A 21,109-nucleotide genomic window follows, 5' to 3' on the forward strand; every position below is an offset into this window, starting at 1 on the left:
ACAACATGCCATCTAGACGCCTTCAATTGTTCTTTATTCAGAAAATTAATGTGCACCACCAGCAGATTTCAGGATTCTAATGTGTATGACTAAATTTATTATAGCTACCTGGCACTTGGCCGAGATAAAACTTCTCTTCATTATTTTGTGTGACTGTATCTGACAGCAATCACTATTGAATTAACCAGGATCACGGGATGACACAATCTAATTGAAGAAGCCTTTTTCAATTGATGCAATTTGTTTTTTATTGCAACTGGAAGACAATACATCACAGAAACTTTATGGTAGGTTCAAGGAAAGTTTGTTTTTCATATATGGACACGTGATATTTACAATTGATGATTTTTTTTGTCTTTGGCAAAATGATTAAACATCAAGGAAATGTAGAATGCAAGTATGCCTCTGTGTTGACTTTGTCATATTTCTTGAAGGTTGGTTGATTGCCCGTGCCTTCCGACTGCTCACATTGTGAAAAGAAAACCATTCAAAAGTCCCATATATTTCGTGTGAAACAAGATATTGGCAGTTTATAGATTATTAACTATCAAAGTAAACAAGCTTGGCTTCTGAAGTGATTAAGGTAGACTGAATACAGCATTCATCAATCTTTGAGTGAAGTTATTTTTCACATGAAGATGCAAAATTGCACAACTTAGTGACAATTTGATACCCTTTAATTCCACCTTGACTGTTTCATACTGTAGTTCCCTTGAATTGTTTCCCTATTATTCGACCACATTAATCCTCTTTGACCCAAATGATACAGAATTTTGATTCAATTATTTTCCTTGTCCATTCCCGTTATGATCCGACCATAATTCAAACACTATACTGCGCTGTTTATCATCAATATGAAGTATGTTTAATGCTGATTTTCAGTATGCCCCATCTGATGGCCGGAGGTGGTAAACAGTCCAAATAACCTGGAACCTGATTTGAAAGAAAGGTGGAATTTATGGATTATCAGCGATAACTTCACCGAAAGATAATGTTATTAAAAGACAGAAATCTACATTTCTTCATTTGTTTCCCCCACCCCCCAACATTCTATAGGATACATCTTATATGAGCAAAAGTCACAAGAGAGAGGGACTAGTTTCTTATTGCAAAAAGCAGAGGATAAGCATCATTCCTCAAAATGTAGAAGCATGAAGACTGCTTCATGGGGCTACTCAATATTTATCAAATGGATGTCTAAAGATAGCAACAATTAACCAGCCAGAAGTCCTGACCTATACAAATAAATATACTCTTTCCCTTCTTTGAGATGGCGGACCTTTAGTTCAACATCACACTATGAATATTTTGGTGTTTGGCTTGTAATAGAGAGTGCAGAGATTCCAGGCAATAGCCTACCACCTATCAATGGCAATGCAGGTGTTAGAAGCTGGTCTTGCAGTGATACCAATGTCCCATTAATGAATAAAATGACTAGCTATGACCCATGCTCTGGAAACTTCATTCTTTCTTGGATTTGAGAGGGTAGAATTGCAGTAGTTGTCACATCCATGCTGTTCAAGGATGTGCTTGAGGAACAGAGTGAACAAGAGAAAAAGATGTTACCTTGGTAGAGGGAGTCAAGAAGACACAGAATGGAGATGATTGGCAAAATAAAACTTTTTAAAATGCAAGTGGCTATGGTGTGGAATGTAGTAAATGGGTAGGTTCTAGAGTCAGGTTCAAGAGGGAGCATGGTAAGTATCCAAAAGGCAATACTTTGAAAACCTTGTAGGAAAGAGTGGAGACAGAGAGTGCAGACTCAATGTTAAGAACAAGGAATTGCAGACGCTGGTTTGCACCATAGACACAAAATGCTGGAGCAACTCAGTGGGTCAGGCAGCATCTCTGGAGAATATGAATAAGTGATGATTCGGGTCGGAACCCTTCTTCACTGACTGAAGTCACCTCTCCGTGTTCTCTAGAGATGCTGCCTGGCCCGCTGACATACTCCAACATTTTGTGTCCATCTTACGTGCAGACTCAACATTTCTCCCTTGCTGCAATCATCCAGTGATTCTGCCAAATCGACCATCATTTTTGGCAAAGACTTTGTGTTGGGATCTGTTCGTACCAGACAAATACGGTGCTCTCATGCCAATGTCAAAGTTTGTTTTAGTTCATTTGTTTTAGTTTAATTATGACAGTGAATGAAAACTGACAAGGCCCCTGTCAGTTAATGATCAGGTATTTTCTTGGTTATTTACTGTTTTCTTTGTTCACATTGGAACTTGAAACGTTCTCTCACCAGGGCACATGGTGGTTTTTACAGAATTACACTTCTAATTTCCTATACAACAAATGTCTGGTGCTAAATGTGCTGTTGGGGGTAGGGCATTTGCTAGTTGAGTTATTCCAAAAGGAAAAAAGAGAGGGGCAAGTCGGCATAGAAAGTAATCTGACCAATTAACACTGCCTAAGTTTACACATGTGCATCTTAGCTGCAATGTCGGGTTCATCAGACCCAATGTCTTAAAGGATCCTTACCATCACCACTTCACTAAGATTCAACACCGTTTTTACAGCATTTCACTTTCCCCTCATTAGGGCAGGCAGTATTTCTTGCTGAAGCAAAGATTCAAATTCAGGTTCTATAGAATCTGGTTTAGACCAACTGAGTCCTCAAATGTCACCCAAATGCAAATATTACCACTGGGAGTTACTGGTTCATGATCGAGAATGGGAATCCTGGCCAGTGGTGCAGGGAGACTAATTGTTTCACCTTACAAGGGGCTGATGTCGGGTTGAAATTGGCAGTAAAGGGTCTATTTATGATTTGGTCAAGATTTAAAGATTGGGTGTACATCTTATCTACAGATATGATGCAAAGAATAACATTTGATTAAATCTTGATTGTGAATTGTGTGAAATGGCCCATTTTCCGGTCAAGCATGACAAAAGAGAGATAAAAGTGGGCAACTTTAGACACAATCTAGCTCTGATTTCTAACTTTCCAATAAAATAATTAGTAATTCCAAGTTCAAAATTAATTAATGCCTGTGTTTAGAACCTGACAACATCATATATTTTCCAAAATCTTTTATTCTACATATAACCTGACTGACAAAAACTGTTTTTTTTCCTTACATAGCCCATGTAGGTCAAATTGAAGTCCCAATAAGTACAGGAAAGCTGCTCAGAGGGTTAACTGCCAAGTTAAAATGTGAGGGGAAAACAATTTTTATATTGCAGTTGCCATTATCAATCTTTTCTTACAGTTTAGTTTGGGATGAGAAATACTGATGAAATCACCTCTGCTTTTTGCAAATAGGAATCTAGGATCCTAACCCTTTCCAATTGTTTGGCTGGTTTTATCCTGCAGGATGCATAGAATAACTAAAGAAGAACTGTAGTGTTGGTTGGCTATTTTTGATCATGCGCAGTTAATTTCAATTTATTACCACAGAGATTAATACATGTTTTAGTTAACACTTTTATCTTCTAATTTCAAGTGTTTTGCCTTCTTAACATTGCAGACTTCTGCCTGTCATGGAATGCACATGATTTCTAAAGCCTTAAGAGCAAGATCAAGCCTTAAGAGCAAGAATTTGCACAATTGTAGTAATTTACTCAATTACCAATCCTTAACAAGTCAATTACGAACTCAAAACCATAATAGCTATTGTTACTGGATATTCTGGTCACAGTGGTTCAGTGCCTTAATGGATGTCGCCCCAAGATAACAATTGCTTATTAAATAAAACAATTGCCACTCCTCCCCTTTTTATATCAATAAACAACAACAATTCTAACTGATTTTTGTTTTTAATAATGGGTTAAGTTTATAATCAATATTAGTCTACACTTAAATTCTGGCCTGCATAGGCCCCACAAAAAAAGGAATAAGTGGGTTTTGCCTTTTGCAGCGTTCCTTTGGTGAATGTCGAGCAGTGAGTGTGAACGAACAACTTTTTACCAAGGAAGGATCATGCAGAGAAAGGCCGATTACCCAATTTTTGAGGCAATACCACGACAGACTTGAGCTGTTGGCCAATGGGCAGTGTCACTTTCTGACCATTCTGAGTTCTTTTTGAGTTCTGTCACGCAGGAGGTGTCAATTAAATAATTAGGAATCCAACACTGCCAAGATAACGTACGTTTAATCTGTTTGCACTTTTAGGCTATGTCTGTTTATCCAATCCTTTACTTAAGTCTGACAGGGCAGGGTCGGAGAAGCAGAATAGGTTGGCGACGTCTTTATGTCTGATTGCTATAATGGCCAGCACTGCTCGGTGCTGTTTTATGATATATTGCCAATATATGATATTGATATTCAATACATCATTCTACCCCAATATATTTAGATAAATTTGAGGAGATTGGATAACTCATGCACACTCATGACTGACTAGGTGAGAACAGAGACTTTTTCCCCCTCCCACCCAACTACCCTCCTTACCCTGGGGAACTATTTTTGTGGTACTGTTATTATTCTTTATATTTAACGATACTGTATCGGGGCCCAAATATGCAGACAAGGCATATTCAACCATCCAAGGCCTACCAGAAATGTGAAGTCTTCATATTGCAGAGTAAGTTCGCCAACAGTCAGTTTTTTTCCCTGAAAAAAGGTTAAACCTTATCACCTGCATCAAAAAGAAAAATCTAGGCCTAAGGGCTTAAAAATTAGAGGCATAGCCTTTTCTCTATTTTCTATATTTATATGAAAATAATTCATGCTCATGCTAAATACATTATTTACCTTACATGAACTCTTTTTTTGTCTTTGAATAAAAAATATTCAAAGAACCCATGCAACATGGATTGGATAATCCTGCTGGCTAAATCGCTTATATTCCAAAATCTTTTATTCTACACATATCCTGACTGAGAGAGAAACTGCTTACTCCAGTTCCAGGCAGTGGAAGAGCTCATTGATATCACTGTTAAGCAATTCTGTTTCAGAATAATACTATTGGCAGGCTTTTGAGCTTTTATTTTTTGTTGTCTTCATCATCGTGGCTAGGTCAAGCATTCTGACCTGTCTGAATGGATTAGTATCGCAAACTTGTTATCACTTGATTATGAACTTCTTTGCAAGACTTGATTGCTTTCACATCACTCAGGCAGTTTCAAAGGCGGTGAATTTTCTTTCTCTTTGCACGTAGTGCCATCCATCAGGCATATGGCTTTGAGTATGGTGAGTATGAGAGTGTGCGCCGTTTGCGAAGACAAAAAAAAGTGAAATTGGCCATCGGCAGGACTCTTTTCTTGCTTTAATTCGGCAGTTTTGTTTTCTCCAAGAACATGCTGGTTATGTGTTCCACTGTCAAAGGACCAGACCTCTGGTAGTCCACGTGTGCTTGACTCCAACAAATCCGTCACAGTCTTCTCACAGCACATGTTATTTTCCATTTTGTCCAGTAGCCATGATTTGCTCTTTGCCACAGTGGTATTCAGGCTTTGTGTTGTTCAGCATGGCTGGACCAGAACAGTCTGTCAACGACCCATCCTTTCACATTAGAGCATCCCGGGAATCAAATGCATACTCCATACAAGTCAGTATGAGCCCTGCATGCACCTGTGTAATCAGACTGAAATAATGGAGGGAAGGAGGGAGGGTGGGAGAAAGAGAACGAGAGGGAGAGAGAGAGAGAAAGAGAAAGAAAAAAAGGTGCAGTGATTTTGGCGTTTGTTGTCAGTCAATGAAAAGCTTTTGCAAATTAGCTGAGTGTCAGTAAAAGTTCTGCTATGGCTTCAATCTCCTTAAACAAAATTATTTATATATATATATATATATATAAAAAAAACTCAAGGGGGCTTAAAATAGGAAAACAAAGTGATTGCTGATATTGCCACAAATCATTATAATTCACCTGACGTGCTGAAAGAAAATAAATTTCTGCCAACAATTCTTAAAGAGGCTGTGCATTACTGTCTTAATTTTTTGCTGAATGTTGCTGCTCTTTCTGCCCTTTTGAAGTGCGGTTTGTGATGTTATCCAAACAGGAGCGGATCCCTGCCAAGTGCAGGAGTGAACCTGCTGCCTCTTTCATTTCCTCGTCGTCACTCTCCGGTGGTTTCTCTGTGCGCCTTTTTTTAAGTGGCAGTGTTTCAGTTGCGTTTTTTTTTGCTTTTGTCAGGTGTTGCCGCTTGGTGAGCTGGGATAAGTACCCACTGTCAGCTAAGGAATCCTTGGGTTCCTTTTTGTTTTTTTTCTCCTCGTCTTCTGTCTCGCTATAGCTCTCGTGGCTGTGGTAACTGCCTTCACTGACCTCACTCCCATTGTGGCTGCCCTTGGTGGCAAACTCATAGTGGTCGTCAGCTGAGGAAGAGGACGTTGAGTCGCTGGTTGGCGACGTACTCCTGTGATTGGAAGATTTTGCCACGCTATAGTTGTGATCATCTTTAGGGTCATTGCTGACAACCGGGGAGCCACAGGACTGTTCGCTGTCATTCCGCATCCGGCAGTTTACAATGCTGTTTCTGAAGGGGGTAAAGAAAGATCAGTCAGAACATCAAAGAGTCACTCGGTAATCTATTTAACAAATGTGCACTGTGGCAAAGTGTAATTACATAACAAAAACTTTAGTTAGGTTGCATTTGGAGTATAGTGTGCAGTTCTGGTCGCCCCATTTGCATGAGGCTTGGGAGAGGGTACAAAAGAGGCTTACAGGATGCTAAAGATAGACTAAAAGTGCTGGAGTAATTCAGACAGTCAGACAGCATCCCTGGAAAAAAATGATGGGCGACTGAGCCTGAAGAAAGGTACCGACCTGAGATATCACCTATCCATGTTCTCCAGAGATGCTGCCGGACCTGTTGAGTTACTCCAGCACTTTGTGTCTATCTTTAGTATAAACCAACATCTGCAGTTCTTTGTTCAAATGGGATAAATGCTCATCCTAGATGTGTACAGCACTGTTAACCCACCATGTCCATGCCATTGTTTTACATATCAAAATGGTGTATTTTAATGCCCATCAGTTTTGGTAAATGTGCAGGTCTTAAATTAATCTAATTAAGATTAAAGAACTCACATTTGCTGTAATTCAATCTTATATCACAGTAATTCATTGAGATTTTATTTCATTGTACGGAAGTGGAAAATTAATTAAAAGTCATAGTCTGAGACATGAACAGTTATATGCTTGCCTTCAAATACATTATCTTTCCAAAAGCAACTCTTTGCAATTTGACAGGCATAAAATTAGGAAGTTGCAGGTTAGGAGAAATTAAACATGATCAGTTTTCACTTGCAAACTCCTCCAAAATTCTACTGCCTACTCAGCATGGCAACAATTAATTTTCATTCAGAAGCTTTTACAGTTTTAGTGGTTGACATGGCCCATTGCAGAGCCACTAGGGACTTGAGGAGATTGATAAGATACTATTTTATAAAATCATGAGAGGAATAGATTGGGTAGATGCACAGAGTCTCTTGCCGAGAGTAGGTGAATCAAGGACCAGAGGACATTAGTACGGGTGTCAGGGGTTATGGGGAGAAGGCAGGAGAATGGGGTTAGGAAGGAGAGATAGATCAGCCATGATTGAATGGTGGAGTTGACTTGATGGGCCAAATGGCCTAATTCTGCTCCTATCACTTATGACCTTATGACACTGGTTTAAGGTGAGGGGGGAAAGATTTAACAGGAACCTCTTCACACAATGGGTGGTGGGTGTATGGAACAAGCTGCCAAAAGCGGCCAAAAGAAGCAGGAATCCCAACATTTAAGAAACAGTTAGATGGGTACATGAATAGGACAGGTTTGGAGGGATATGGACCAAACACGGGCAGGTGGGACTAGTGTAGCTAGGACATGTTGACCGGTATGGGTAAGTTGGGCCGAAGGACCAGTTTCCACGCTGCATCACTAGTTTGTTAAAGCATTACCTTACTGCAGCAGCCATGCTTCCAATGGTGTTAATTGGCAGTGGTTTCATCCCCATGAAGGGCCCACGGTTGTACGCTCGACCTCCATTTGGCATAACGCCCACAGCATCTGGAAAACAGAGAACTACAACATAAGAGACGAATTCACTGTAATATGAAATCAAGATTTTCTCAAGTTAAAATCGTCATGACCAGTAACAAGCATACTGCTTATGATTAACATAGTCCAATTACAGGCAAACAATGTCCATGAATTTGCTTTAATATTAATTTTCTAACATACATTGTACTCGGGTTATCAATCATTGAATGATCATGTTAACGCATGAAGTAATTCCAAAGTGAATACACATACTTTAATTTTTGTAGAAATGGCATTTTGTTTAAATCAGTCTACACTGTGTTTGAGAACACTTATCGTTTGATTTATTGTGCACCTTACAGGTTTCTTCGTGTACTGTCAGTAATTATCTGTGCATTAGTTCTGATTTTGACATGCCTGAAAGAAAAGTGTTTTGTCCGCTTTATGTGAAGTGTGTACGTTTTTGTATTAAGGCAGAGGGATCTAGGGGTATAAGTTCATAGTTACCTGAAAGTGGTGTCACAGGTAGATTTACAAATATTTACTAGGGCTCATGGGCCTGAGCTACAGGGAGAGGTTGAGCAGGCTAGGACTTTATTCATTGGAGCACAGGAGGCTAAGAGATCTTATGGAGGTGTGTAAAATCATAAGGAGAATAGATAGTGTGTATGCACACAATATTTTTCCCAGGGTAGAGGAATTAAGAACAAGGCATAGTTTAATTTAGTTTAGAGATACAGTGTGGAAACAGACCCTTCGGCCCACTGAGTGTACACCAACCAACAGGGGTCACAGTTTAAGGATAAGGGGGAAATCCTTTAAAACCGAGATGAGAAGAACTTTTTTCACACAGAGAGTGGTGAATCTCTGGAACTCTCTGCCACAGAGGGTAGTTGAGGCCAGTTCATTGGCTATATTTAAGAGGGAGTTAGATGTGGCCCTTGTGGCTAAGGGGATCAGAGGGTATGGAGAGAAGGCAGAGGGTATGGATGATCAGCCATGATCATATTGAATGGCGGTGCAGGCTCGAGGGGCCGAATGGCCTACTCCTGCACCTAATTTCTATGTTTCTATGTTTCTATTTCCCGCACACTAGTTCTATCCTAAACACCAAGGACAATTTACAAAGCAAATAACCTACAAACCCGCATGTCTTTGGAAACCAGAGCACCTGGAGAAAACCCATGCAGTCACAGGAAGAACATACAAACTCAGTAAAGACAGCACCCATAGTTAGGATTTAACCTGGGTGTCTGGTGCTGTAAGGCAGCAACTCTACCACTATGTACGAAGGAACTACAGATGCTGGTTTAAACCGAAGATAGACACAAAATGGTACAGTAACTCAGTGGAACTCAGCAGTACAGGCAGCATCTCTGGAGAGAAGGAATGGGCGACGTTCGGGTCTCAACCCAAACATTTAATAGGATCCCGAGGGGGAACTTTTTCAGAGGATGGTGAATGTACCAGGAGCCTAGCACAAGCCCCCTACCCTTCCTGCTGCTATACCGGAAGACTGGTGCAAATCCTTGTCTATTAATGGTGCTCCTGTGGCAAAGAACCACCCTCATTTGGTGCGGAGAGGCTACCTGTGAGTCCGTGTGTTGGGAGAGTGGTGCAGCTGAGATGGACCAGAGCTGTACCTGGATGGTGCTGGCCACCTCATCTGTGTGTTGATAGTCATGTTGTGATGCTATGGTGTCCCTCATCACCAAATGTGACAGACGCTGTGGTCTCCATTGACCTGGCTGTCATAAAATAAATTGTGAGGCTGGGGTGAGCTGTGCAGACAAAGAAAGGGAGCAGTTTCCATCAAATCCTATCGGAAGTGATGAGATTGTGGGATGTGTTAACTCACTGAACCTAGCAGTTCTTAGCAAAGCCTGCACTCATCCTGCTATTGACTTTACACCTCAGTACATGAGTTTGCACCACTCGCCATGGCCACAAAAACACCAGCCATCACAGAGAGTCTCTCCACATAGCCAGGACAGAGTTGGCAAAGAGCAGGGATTTGTACTGGGTTGACGCAGCAACAGTGGAGCAGATATCCTCTTTAAAGAAGGAGTGCTACACGTATGTAAAGAGCTACGAGTGTCCATTTCAAATGAATTACGTTATTCTTATTAAAATGTGCAATTCAATAGCCCCAAATATCCTTTCTGGACAAGTATAGTCTGTAATTTTAATGCTAGGTAATTTCTGTACCAATGAAAACTTCAGACATCCAGAATTACCTTTTAATGCAAAGTCAATTAATTACTTCCATAATTCACATTTAAGTGTATATAAAAGAAAATTCATATCCTATTTGCATCAGCATTAGCTACCTTGGCTTTGGACTCGTTCTAGAGTACACCATTCTAAGAATATAATTAGTTCTCTCTTTATGACAAGTGTACTACATTTTTACTTGAACTTTAAAGACCATATGGTTTTGAAGTAATACACAGCTAAACAAAAACTCCCTGTTTTAAGACAGTATCGCAGTAAAACAAGGCAGTGTGCCTTAATGACTACCATCTGGTGGCTCTGACATCCACTATTATGAAGTGCTTCAAGAGGCTGGACATGGTGTACATCAGAGCCACCTTCAATAACATAATTCCAACCAAATTAATCTCCAAACCTCTGGACCAAGGACTCAGCATCTCCTCGCAATTGGATCCTTGACTTCCTGACCCACAGACTGCAACCAGCTAGGAAAGGCAATCAAGCACCATCCATGAGAATTCTCAACAACCATGATCCACAAGGCAACATCCTCAGGCTTCACTATAATCCCCAAGCACTCACTACTTTAATTTTGATAATTTAGGGATGCAATTAGCCTACAATTAGCTAATTAACCTACAAACCTGTGCATCTTTGAAATATGGGAAGAAACCAGAGTACCTGGGGCCCATGCGGTCACGGAGAGAACATACAAACGACATACAGAGAGCACCCGTAGTCAGGTGTCTGGCGCAGTGAGTCAGCAACTCTACCGCTGTGCCACCATGCCGGTCTCACTACAGTGAGACCAAATACTGCCCTAACCTCCATTTACAAGTTTGCAGATGATACTAACGTAGTTGGCCAGAATTCAAACAATGACGAAACAGAGTACACGGAGAGAGATAATTTAATAGCATGGTATCAAGGCAACATCCTCTCCCTCAATGTCAGCAAAATGAAGGAGCTAGTCATCTACTTTAAGAGGTAGGATGAACACATACACAAATCCATATTATAGTGTTGAAATGGAGATGGTCGCGCTTCAAGTTCCGAGGTGTAAGTATCACCAACAATTTGCAATGGTCCAACCACAATGAAGCTACTGCCATGAAAACATACTGATGCCATGACCTCCTCAGAAGACGAAGGCAATTCCAAATGTTTCCAATTATTCTTACCATTTTCGACAGATGCACCATAGCAAACTTCCTATCGATACATTTCAACTAGGCAATGCAGCTTCATGTAAAGATTGTAAGAGCCAACATAATCAAGGACCACACACATACCCCGGTCATTCTCTCTTCACCCCCCTCCTGTTGGGCAGAAGATACAAAAGCTCAAAAGCATGTACCACCTGTTCCAAGAGCAGCTACTTCCCCACTGGTACCAGACTCGCAAAAGGACCTCCCATCTGCTAAGGGTGAATTCCTGATCTTCCATTATACCTTGTGGCAGCCCTTACACTTTTTTATTTGTACTTTCTTTGTAGCTGTAACACTATATTTTGCACTCTCTTTATTTTCCCTTTTGCACTACCTGATTTAAGGATAAAGGGGAAATCTTTTAGGACTGAGATGAGAAAAACATTTTTTACACAGAGAGTGGTGAATCTCTGGAATTCTCTGCCACAGAATGTAGTTGAGGTCAGTTCATTGGCTATATTTAAGAGGGAGTTAGATGTGGCCCTTGTGGCCCAGGAGGTATGGAGAGAAGGCAGGTACAGGATACTGAGTTGGATGACCAGCCATGTTCACATTGAATGGCGGTGCAGGCTCGAAGGGCCGAATGGCCTACTCCTGCACCTATTGTCTATTGACTCACGGCACCAGGCTGAAGAGGGCTCTACCCGAGTCGGCTGCCTGCCCCTTTTCCGGGATTACGTCCGTACCCGGGTGGAGATAGAGAGGGACTACGCGCTGTCCACGGGCACCCTGGGGGATTTCCGGGACCACTGGGCACCGCAGGGGGTGGAATGCACCCTGGACAAGGAGTGTAACATAGCTGTATAGTAGTTTATTTAGAATATTTGTCTGTCTTGTATTATGGTGCTGGGTTCTGGTTTGATTTTATTGTATTGTAAATATTATTTTTAATAATTGAATACATTTTTCGATTCAAAAAAATTAAATTTAAAAAAAGTAATAGGAGCAGAATTGTGCCATTCGGCCAAGTCTATTCCGCCTGAGAGGTGGGGAGGATGTTGGTGAGGGGGTGAGAGGCGGGGAGGGGAGTGGGAGAAGAGGAGGGGGTTACGGGAGGGAAGGGTGGGAGGTGAGGGGTGAGGGGTGAGAGGTTGGGAGACGGTCAGAAGGGAGTGAGGGGTGAGAGGTACAGGAAAAATGTTCCCAATGTTGGGCGAGTCCAGAACCAGGGGCCACAGTCTTAGAATAAAGAGGAGGCCATTTAAGACTGAGGTGAGCAAAAACTTTTTCACCCAGAGAGTTGTGAATTTATGGAATTCCCTGCCACAGAGGGCAGTGGAGGCCAAGTCACTGAATGGATTTAAGAGAGAGTTAGATAGAGCTCTAGGGGCTAGTGGAGTCAAGGGATATGGGGAGAAGGCAGGCACGGGTTATTGATTGGGGACGATCAGCCATGATCACAATGAATGGCAGTGCTGGTTCGAAGGGCCGAATGGCCTCCTACTGCACCTATTTTCTATGTTTATATGTTTCTATCTTCATATTCTGCTTCTGAGCGTTTCCAGACTTTCCAAGATTTGCGCTTCATTACTTGACGTGTTGAACAGCCAGAGCTTTTTTAAATGAAAGACCCATTCAGAAACTGGCAATAGACTTCCTATAATCTAGATTTAAATCTAAAAGTTTCGAAGGGAAGATAAACAATGTATTTCACTTTTTCTTTTAAACTGGCCCTTCAAAGGCAGTCTGAAAGTTCATTGGAGTGACATTCTTTCTTCCCTCTGCATTCCAGTGTTAGCTCTCCTCGAGCCAGAGAACATAATGAATGTTGATTAAACAGAGTTAGTCAGACAAGAGATCCAATGTACTACATTTCTGTCAAATACTTTCCAATCCACAGAAATTAAGCATTCATTTTCCCGACACTGGTAAATAGTCTCTTCCAGCAAGCTTTGGGAAACCGTGCAGCATCCATTTTCATTAAACTTCAGTTCATCGCCTTTCTCCATCAACCAAAGCTCATTACCTTTTGCACTCGGGATGAGAATCAATAGGAATTAGATTGAATCAAATCACAATACCCATTTCACTTTGTGTTGCTGGCAACAACTAGCGAAAGGAGACTTATCTCCACTGCATCTGGAGTTTATTCCAAATCCCTGATGAAAGATCATTTATCATACATATAATAGACACAAGTCTCCCTCTGAGACAACTATTTTCTATTTTGATTAACAATTCCCTTTGGTAGATTAGTATTTTTTTGGAATCACTGAAATCAAGTATTTTATGTGGAAAAAAAACACAAGAAAATGCACTTAAGTTTGAACCAACATAGGGAAAGAAGATAATGCCACGCAGAATTGAATGGGCCAAATCAAGTTGCATTCATATTGCTATCCCAACTCACATTCTGGGCCTCAGAGGATCCATTGAGCTGACTTCCTAAGAATGGGGCAAATGAGTTGTCAGCTAGGTGTAGATCCCAGAGTGTACACTATGTCCTCCGCTCAGCTAGACCTACCATCTTTGACAGGAGGCAGAGCTGAGGGTGGAGCTTCAGGTTAAATAAAAGAGTTTGGAAACGTCTCTGATATTCATACAATCATTTTTTCAAAAAATAAAAGTGTGCCAAAAATACAATTAAGTTTTTCACAACTTAGAAAATCCACAAAGGAATGGAGACTCAGATCCAACGTCAGATCTGACAGGCAGAAGTGACTTTCTAACCAACAGACCCCAGTCTGTTAGGTTAGACAAGCACACCTCTTCAACCCTCACCCTGAACAGGGCTGTGTACTGAGCCCTCTCCTCTACTCCCTCTTCACTTACGACTGCACACCTTTACATGGTACTAACACCATCATCAAGTATGCAGATGATACAACGGTGATTGGCCTCATCAGCTACAATGATGTGTCGGCCTATAGGGAGGAGATCCAGCTCCTAGCAGCATGGTGCGCTGACAACAACCTGGCCCTTAACACCAAGAAGACCAATGAGCTAATTGTGGACTACAGAAGGTTTAGGGGCGGCACGCACATCCCCATCCATATTAACGGGTCGGAGGTGGAGCGTGTTTCCAGCTTCAGGTTTCTGGGGTTCAACATCTCCGATGACCTCTCTTGGACCCACAATACCTTAACACTGGTCAAGAAGGCTCACCAGCGTCTCTTCTTCCTGAGGAGACTAAAGAAGGTCTATCTGTCTCCTCAGATTCTGGTGAACTTCTACCGCTGCACCATCAAGAACATCCTTACCAACTGTATCACAGTATGGTATGGCAACTGCTCTGCCTCCGACCGTAAAGCACTGCAGAGGGTGGTGAAAATTGCCCAACACATCACCGGTTCCTCACTCCCCTTCATTGAGTTTGTCCAGAGCAACCGATGTCTGCGAAGGGCGCGCAGCATCGTCAAGGACTGCTCTCACCCCAACCACAGACTGTTTACCCTCCTCCCATCTGGGAGGCGTTACAGGTCTCTCCGTTGCCGGACCAGCAGGTTCAGGAACAGCTTCTTCCCTGCGGCTGTTACCCTACTTAACTCTGCACCTCGGTGATTGCCAGTCAACCCCCCTCCGGACACTCTTTCTCCCAGTGACTGATCTCCCCCCCCCCATGAAAATTGCACTACTGCTACTGTATATACGTATATATATTTTACTGTTCCATTATTCTGTGTTTGCACTTCTGGGTGAGATGCTAACTGCATTTTGTTGTCTCTGTACTTGTACACTGCACAATGGCAATAAAATTTGAATCTGTATCTGAATCTGATGCAGCCGACCATATCTTCATATTGGGAATGCCAACAAGGCATGGATGAGTGAGGGGATTTCATGTGGGGTAATGACACAGCGGTGTTAAGGATGTACCAATTGGTCCATCCATGTCTGTGCCTTGTTTGCAGGGGGCTGGCTGAACACTTCTGGATCTGTTGGTCAGCATAATTCAGCCAAAAATATTCATTTTGGGGATCTGGGTAATGTCAGTTATGACAATTGAGTCTGAGTCGCACAGTACTGAAACAGGCACTTTGGCGCAACTTGCCCACCCCAACCAAGATGGTCCATCTACACTAGCCTCATCTGCCCACTTTTGGCCCAATTCTCTCGAAACCTTTCCTATCCATGTACATACCTGTTCAAATTTCTCTTAAATGTTGTTGTAGTACTTGCCTCAACTACCTCCCCTGGCAGATCATTCCATATACCCCACCACCCTGCGTGTGAAAAAGTCACCCCTCAGGTTCCTATAAAATCTTTCCCCTCTCACCTTAAACTTCTACCCTCTGATTTTGATAGTCTTTTTCTGGGTAAAATACGTGCATTAACCCTATCTATTTCCCTCATGATTTTATACACCTCTATAATATCACCCCTCATCCTCCTGTGCTCCAAGGAATAAAGTCCTAGCCTGCCCAACTTTTCCCAATAGCTCATGAACTCAAGTTCTTGGCAACATCCTCACAAACCTTTTCTGCCTTTTTTCCAGCCAAACACCATCCTCAATATAGCAGGGTGACCAAAATGGAACATAATATTCCAAATGAGGCTCACCATCTTATACAACTGTAGCATAACTTCCCAACTTCTATACCCAATCTTTATTGACTATCGTTATTGCCCTTCAGGAGGTACAGGATGTGCTCCCTCGCAAATCACATAAGTTGTTGAAGCTGCTTCCACAAGGCTGTTGAGCAGGGAGTTCAATGATTTAAACCTTGCGATGATGAATGACCAACAATGTACTTCCAAGTCAAGCTGGTGTTCCACCTGGAGGGGAATCTGTAACTTGGTGAAGTTCCTATGCACCTTTTTCTAGGTGATCGAGATCGCAGGTTTGGGAGGATAGTTTAGGTTCGCAACTACTACCAATGTTATAGATGATACCCACTGCAACTACTATTCTGTGGAGGTGGAGGGAATGAATGGTTCGAGAGGTTGATGAGATGACAATAAAGAGAATTGCTTTGTCCTGATGGTGTGGGCCTCTCTCTAGAGCTTGTAGCATTGCTCTCATCCACGCTCTCACACTCCCAACTTGTGTCCTGTAGATGGTAGAATGGCCATTGGGTGCAAGAGGCAAGACACAGGTTTCCCAGCTTCATGACCTGCTCTTGTAGCCACATTATTTATATGGCCAGTCCAGTTGTTTCAGAACATTGCGGGCATTGTTAATAGTAAAACCAATTAATGTAGACCTGCTTTGGTTGGCGATGATATTGCCTCTCTTTTGAGGCCTGAATGATAATTGCCTCTTATCAACACATGCCCAAATCTTGTATATCTGCATGCAAACATGGTCTGCTTCATCTGCTGAAGAGTTACAAAAATAATTGAATATTTAATTCTGATCTAATGATAGAAGGAGGTTCATTGGGTCTCGAGTACTGCCCTGAGGAACTGCTTCAGTGATGTGCTTGCTTTAACATCACCTTGATGCCATACCTGATCAAACTAAGAGCCAACCACATGATGTAGGAAGGAACTGCAGATGCTAGTTTACACCCATGTGGTAGACACAAAATGCTGGAGTAACTCAGTGGGACGAACAGAATCTCTGGAGAGAAGGAATGGTGACTTTTTGGATTGAGCCTTCTTCAGTCTGAATAGGGGCTCGATGCGAAACATCACCCATTCCTTTTCTCCAGAGATGCTGCCCATGGTAATCTTCCTCCCCCGAAAGTCATTGGTGAACCAGAAGGGTTTTTTTCAACAATCAGTTGGTTTTCATGGTCATAATCACTCAGGCCAGTTTATTCATTCCAGATTATTAACTGAATTTACATTCTGCTTTGATGGGATAACAACTCGAATGTCGGGGTGGAAGATTGCAACCTTCACGTGGTCCGCCCTGTTTCGACTAATGCAATCAACTCGACGTGCCCAAACGGAAGATCAAATAGAACAAATTGTCCAACAACTTTAGGCTGTGCACGCCACACGAAAGAAGAAGAACTCGAGTGTCTAGATTGTTAATCTGTGTCAAATCTGTTGAATTTAACTACAATGCCGCCAATGTCAAGTACTATATACTCCAAAGTGATCAAGAAAAAGTATACATTGCCATTGAAGTAGATACAAAATCACATTATACATTTTAAGGGCCATTGCAATTTGATCATTTCTTAAAATGCATACGTTTCATAACAGAAAACAGATTATAATAAACCTGAACTTGAAATTGCGCCGACTGTTGACTGGAGTGAAATATCTGGCACAAGTACAGAATTAAATGCAATCTTCTGCCAGTAAGAATTTCATTGTCCTATGTGGGACACATGACAATAAAACTCTCTAACTGATAGCAAGAATTGCATTGTGCGGGGTACATTTAATGCTTATAAAACGCTGGATACAAGTCAAGCACCTTTTATCTTTTACATGCAATCTTTTACCAATGTTCCAGAAGTTATTGATGTTACTTACCCTAGCTCAATTTACTTTAATTAAATGTATACTGAATACAAATCTTTTCTTAAACAACGAAACACTTTAGTAGAACACTACTCAATTGATAAAAGGAAAATCTCCTTTTCAGAGCACACCCACACAATTCACTAAAATTCTACTTGTTAGCAAAATATAACTTCATTTCCTGATTCCACATCCCTATGATTGCTTTACATCTAGCAATCTCCAAGATTCATTTAGCTTCTGTCAATCGCAAGCTCATTAATGTTTGGACAGAATCCAAAGCAATCAATCACCCTTCACAAAAAAATACTTTTTGTAAAACTCCTGGTTTCATTTGATTATATTTTAAAATAAAATAACACAATAAAACATCACAGTAATCCTTAGTCTGAAAAGTACTAGATCTTGTACAAGGGTGTTTTTGCATTTTGACTGCATAATATTCAAAAATCTAGAAGTGTACACCTAGTAATTCTCATGCATTTGTCGACCTCATCTGTGTATTACAATCAATGAACAACATTCAATAATAAATTAGTTGAAGTCTCTATCAGTTGCACCACTATGTTGCAGAACTGGAAGAGGGGCAGTATATGCTCAAATGTCATGCAGAAAGTGCTCGTTGTGAAGGATATGAGAATCATAACAAAAGCAGCAGTCGGGATAAACAACGGTCCATGGAAACCAACAATCCCCCATTATTAATATGACTGGAATAAATGTGCCGTTTCAGCAATACTATTTTTAAGATGGCATATTGAGTGCATACAGCATCTGAACAACCATCAGCATGAAATTATAGTATGCTCTGCCAGAAATATCAAAGACACATCATGTTACAGTTAATGATGTGTTAGTGTAGGACACTGAATCTAAATGTATTTACCTTCTATTCGTCACTCTTTTGTGTAAAGCAAAAATACAAAAATCCCACCATCCACAAACCTCAGAAAATTGCCATTACTCTACAATACAGTGGCAGCTGCACAAGGCTCGTTCTTTTGTGACTGTGAGGCCTCCTTGCGAGACATGGCCAATCTGTCAATGAATGACCGATCATGATGCAGTGAGCACCGACTTTTGTTCCATCCATTTTCTGTGTTTATCGTTTTGTTATTTATCCATGTTACACGCATTCCTTTGCTCCTGAAGGCAAGTCCCATCGTCAAGTTTGCAGCGTTCCCAATTCAAATAGTCACTGACAGCATGTTAACTGGAATCATAGTGGAGCAGATTATAGTTCCCAACTGTTCTCCGCATGCACACTTCCACCATCCCGTTTACTGGATTTTCTTCAATAAAGTGGCATTTATTTTTATGCTCCCATTGCAGTTCTGACAAAGATCAGCTCCATAAACTGGGACCAATGATTCACCTCGGCCACGCCTGATCGCTGTGTGCTTGACTGTAACTCCGCCGCTGAACTCCACATCCACTCCTTTCGTCACTGACATTCCTTCACACCACCAGCCTATGTCAAGTTTACTTTGGTAACATATGCCGGTGACACAATGTCTACCATAAGCAAGGAAGAATACCCCACTTAAAATGGTCTCCTTATAATTCAGCCTTGAACACTTAATACACTCAAGGACTAAAAAAATGAACTAAAGTTGATTTGAATCAGTTTCAAATCAAGTTTGTTCTTAATCAAGATGCTACTCAAGCTTCACCTTGTAGCTTGCTGTACGCTTTCAATTTCTACACCCAAAGTTGAGCTGCTAATGGCTCATTTTCTATTGTAAATTACTTACCAATTTCTGCCACTGTAACACTCAGCCACGGATTGGTGATCACCAGATTTTATAAATCCACCATTGTCCACAATCCTTCATAATCGCAAACATTAAAAATATCTAAAATTTTTCTTTCATTAACTCGCTAGTTTTTGAAAGAAAAGCTAGCGAGTTAATGAAAGAAAATTAGATCCTCCAAGGCAAATTGCTTAATGTTTAGCTAAATCACTCATATTCATTATGAGTAATGCATTCACCTATAATAGTGGTTGCTTCAGGGACAATGGAAAGGTAACAGAAAGATAAGATTAGACAGGAATGGAACCAGAGTTATCAGTGGGGAAAGATAATGGATGAGGAAATGGATTCTTATCTGAACCCACAATCATACACCTTGCCGAAACGTGTCCTTTTTCTGAAATACCAACGTGGCTCTTCACCTCAAGCAATCCATGGTATTTAACACATATATTAACCCTAATGTATTTACTGGGAAGGTTGCAAGGCAATCATGTTCTCAACTTCAATCTAGATGCAAGACGGCACCCAAGCCAGGCGACCATGTGCTGGCCCCAGAAATGGATCTGCAATCATTCATTATAATCGCTCCACTCTCTTACACTGTGTACGGCTTAATTATAATCATGTAAAGCCAGTCCGCTGACCGGATAACACGCGATAACAAAAGCTTTTTACTGTATCTCGGTACATGTGACAATAAACTAAACTAAAGTGGTTTGAATACAACCATCATTTATTATGTTGGCATTAGACAATCGAGTCAGAACATGTTTCCAGCATCACAATTTCATGATGCTGGATTTCAAATGACTATATCCCATAAAAGAGTAATAAAGGATTTATACATAAGCTATGTAAACAGCTGTACGATAGTAAATAGCAAGATTCTGGGAAAAGTATCATTACATTCAATGAAGATGTATTAGCTACAAATAGAATCTACAGTCTAAATTTGCCATGATAAATAGAAGGATAGATTTATAAGGTTTTATAGTTAATAAACAAACCATTTTCTAAAATGAACTATCGCAATAAAATTGAAAGAATCTGACATCATTTGCAATCAAATATTTATGCCTCATAAATCCCTTTATGAAGAATCAATGGATTTTACAAAATACAATAAAACATTCCTGTGGTATGTTTGGAACTTTGGTGGTGCTGGACCAGCAGATTTTCTGGATTATGGATATGATTCGTATCAATATTTCAACTTACTTCTAAATCACATTATTTTTTTAAGATAGTCCAGGTACATAGTTTCTTGAAAGTGGAGTCAGAAGTAGATAGGGTGGTCAACACGGCTTTTGGCACATTGGCCTTTATCAGTCACAGTACTGAGTATAAAAGTTGGGAGGTCGTGTTATAATGGTACAAGACATTGGTGAGGCCACATTTAGAGTATTGTGTTTAGTTGTAGTCTCGCTATTGTTGGAAAGATGTTGTTAAGCTGGAAAGGTACAGAAAAGATTTATGAGGATGTTGCCAGGATTTGAGGGCGTGAGCTACAGGGAGAGGTTGAGCAGGCTCGGACTTTATTACTTGGAACACAGGAGGACGAGGGATGATCATATAGAGTTTACAGGATCATGAGAAGAATAGATGGGGTACATGCACAGAGTCTTTTACTTCCAAATAGGGGAATCGAGAACCA

The 21,109-nt window shown here is 41.0% G+C and overlaps 1 protein-coding gene across 6 annotated transcripts in view; it reads right to left on the bottom strand.

Moving 5' to 3' along the window:
• Positions 1-222: 222 nt before the first annotated feature.
• Positions 223-21,109, bottom strand: part of foxn3 (forkhead box N3) — a 329,549-nt gene continuing 308,662 nt past the window's right edge. For all 6 annotated transcript variants that reach the window (XM_055640202.1, XM_055640201.1, XM_055640200.1 and 3 more), the window contains 2 exons: positions 7,835-7,943; positions 223-6,426 (listed from right to left, as the gene is read on the bottom strand). In XM_055640202.1, coding sequence (XP_055496177.1) covers positions 5,880-6,426; positions 7,835-7,943 — 656 coding nt within the window. In that variant the 3' untranslated portion in view covers positions 223-5,879. The remainder of the gene's footprint in view (positions 6,427-7,834; positions 7,944-21,109) is intronic.

The sequence above is a fragment of the Leucoraja erinacea genome, chromosome 9, assembly GCF_028641065.1.
Source record: "Leucoraja erinacea ecotype New England chromosome 9, Leri_hhj_1, whole genome shotgun sequence".
Lineage (NCBI taxonomy): Eukaryota > Metazoa > Chordata > Chondrichthyes > Rajiformes > Rajidae > Leucoraja > Leucoraja erinaceus.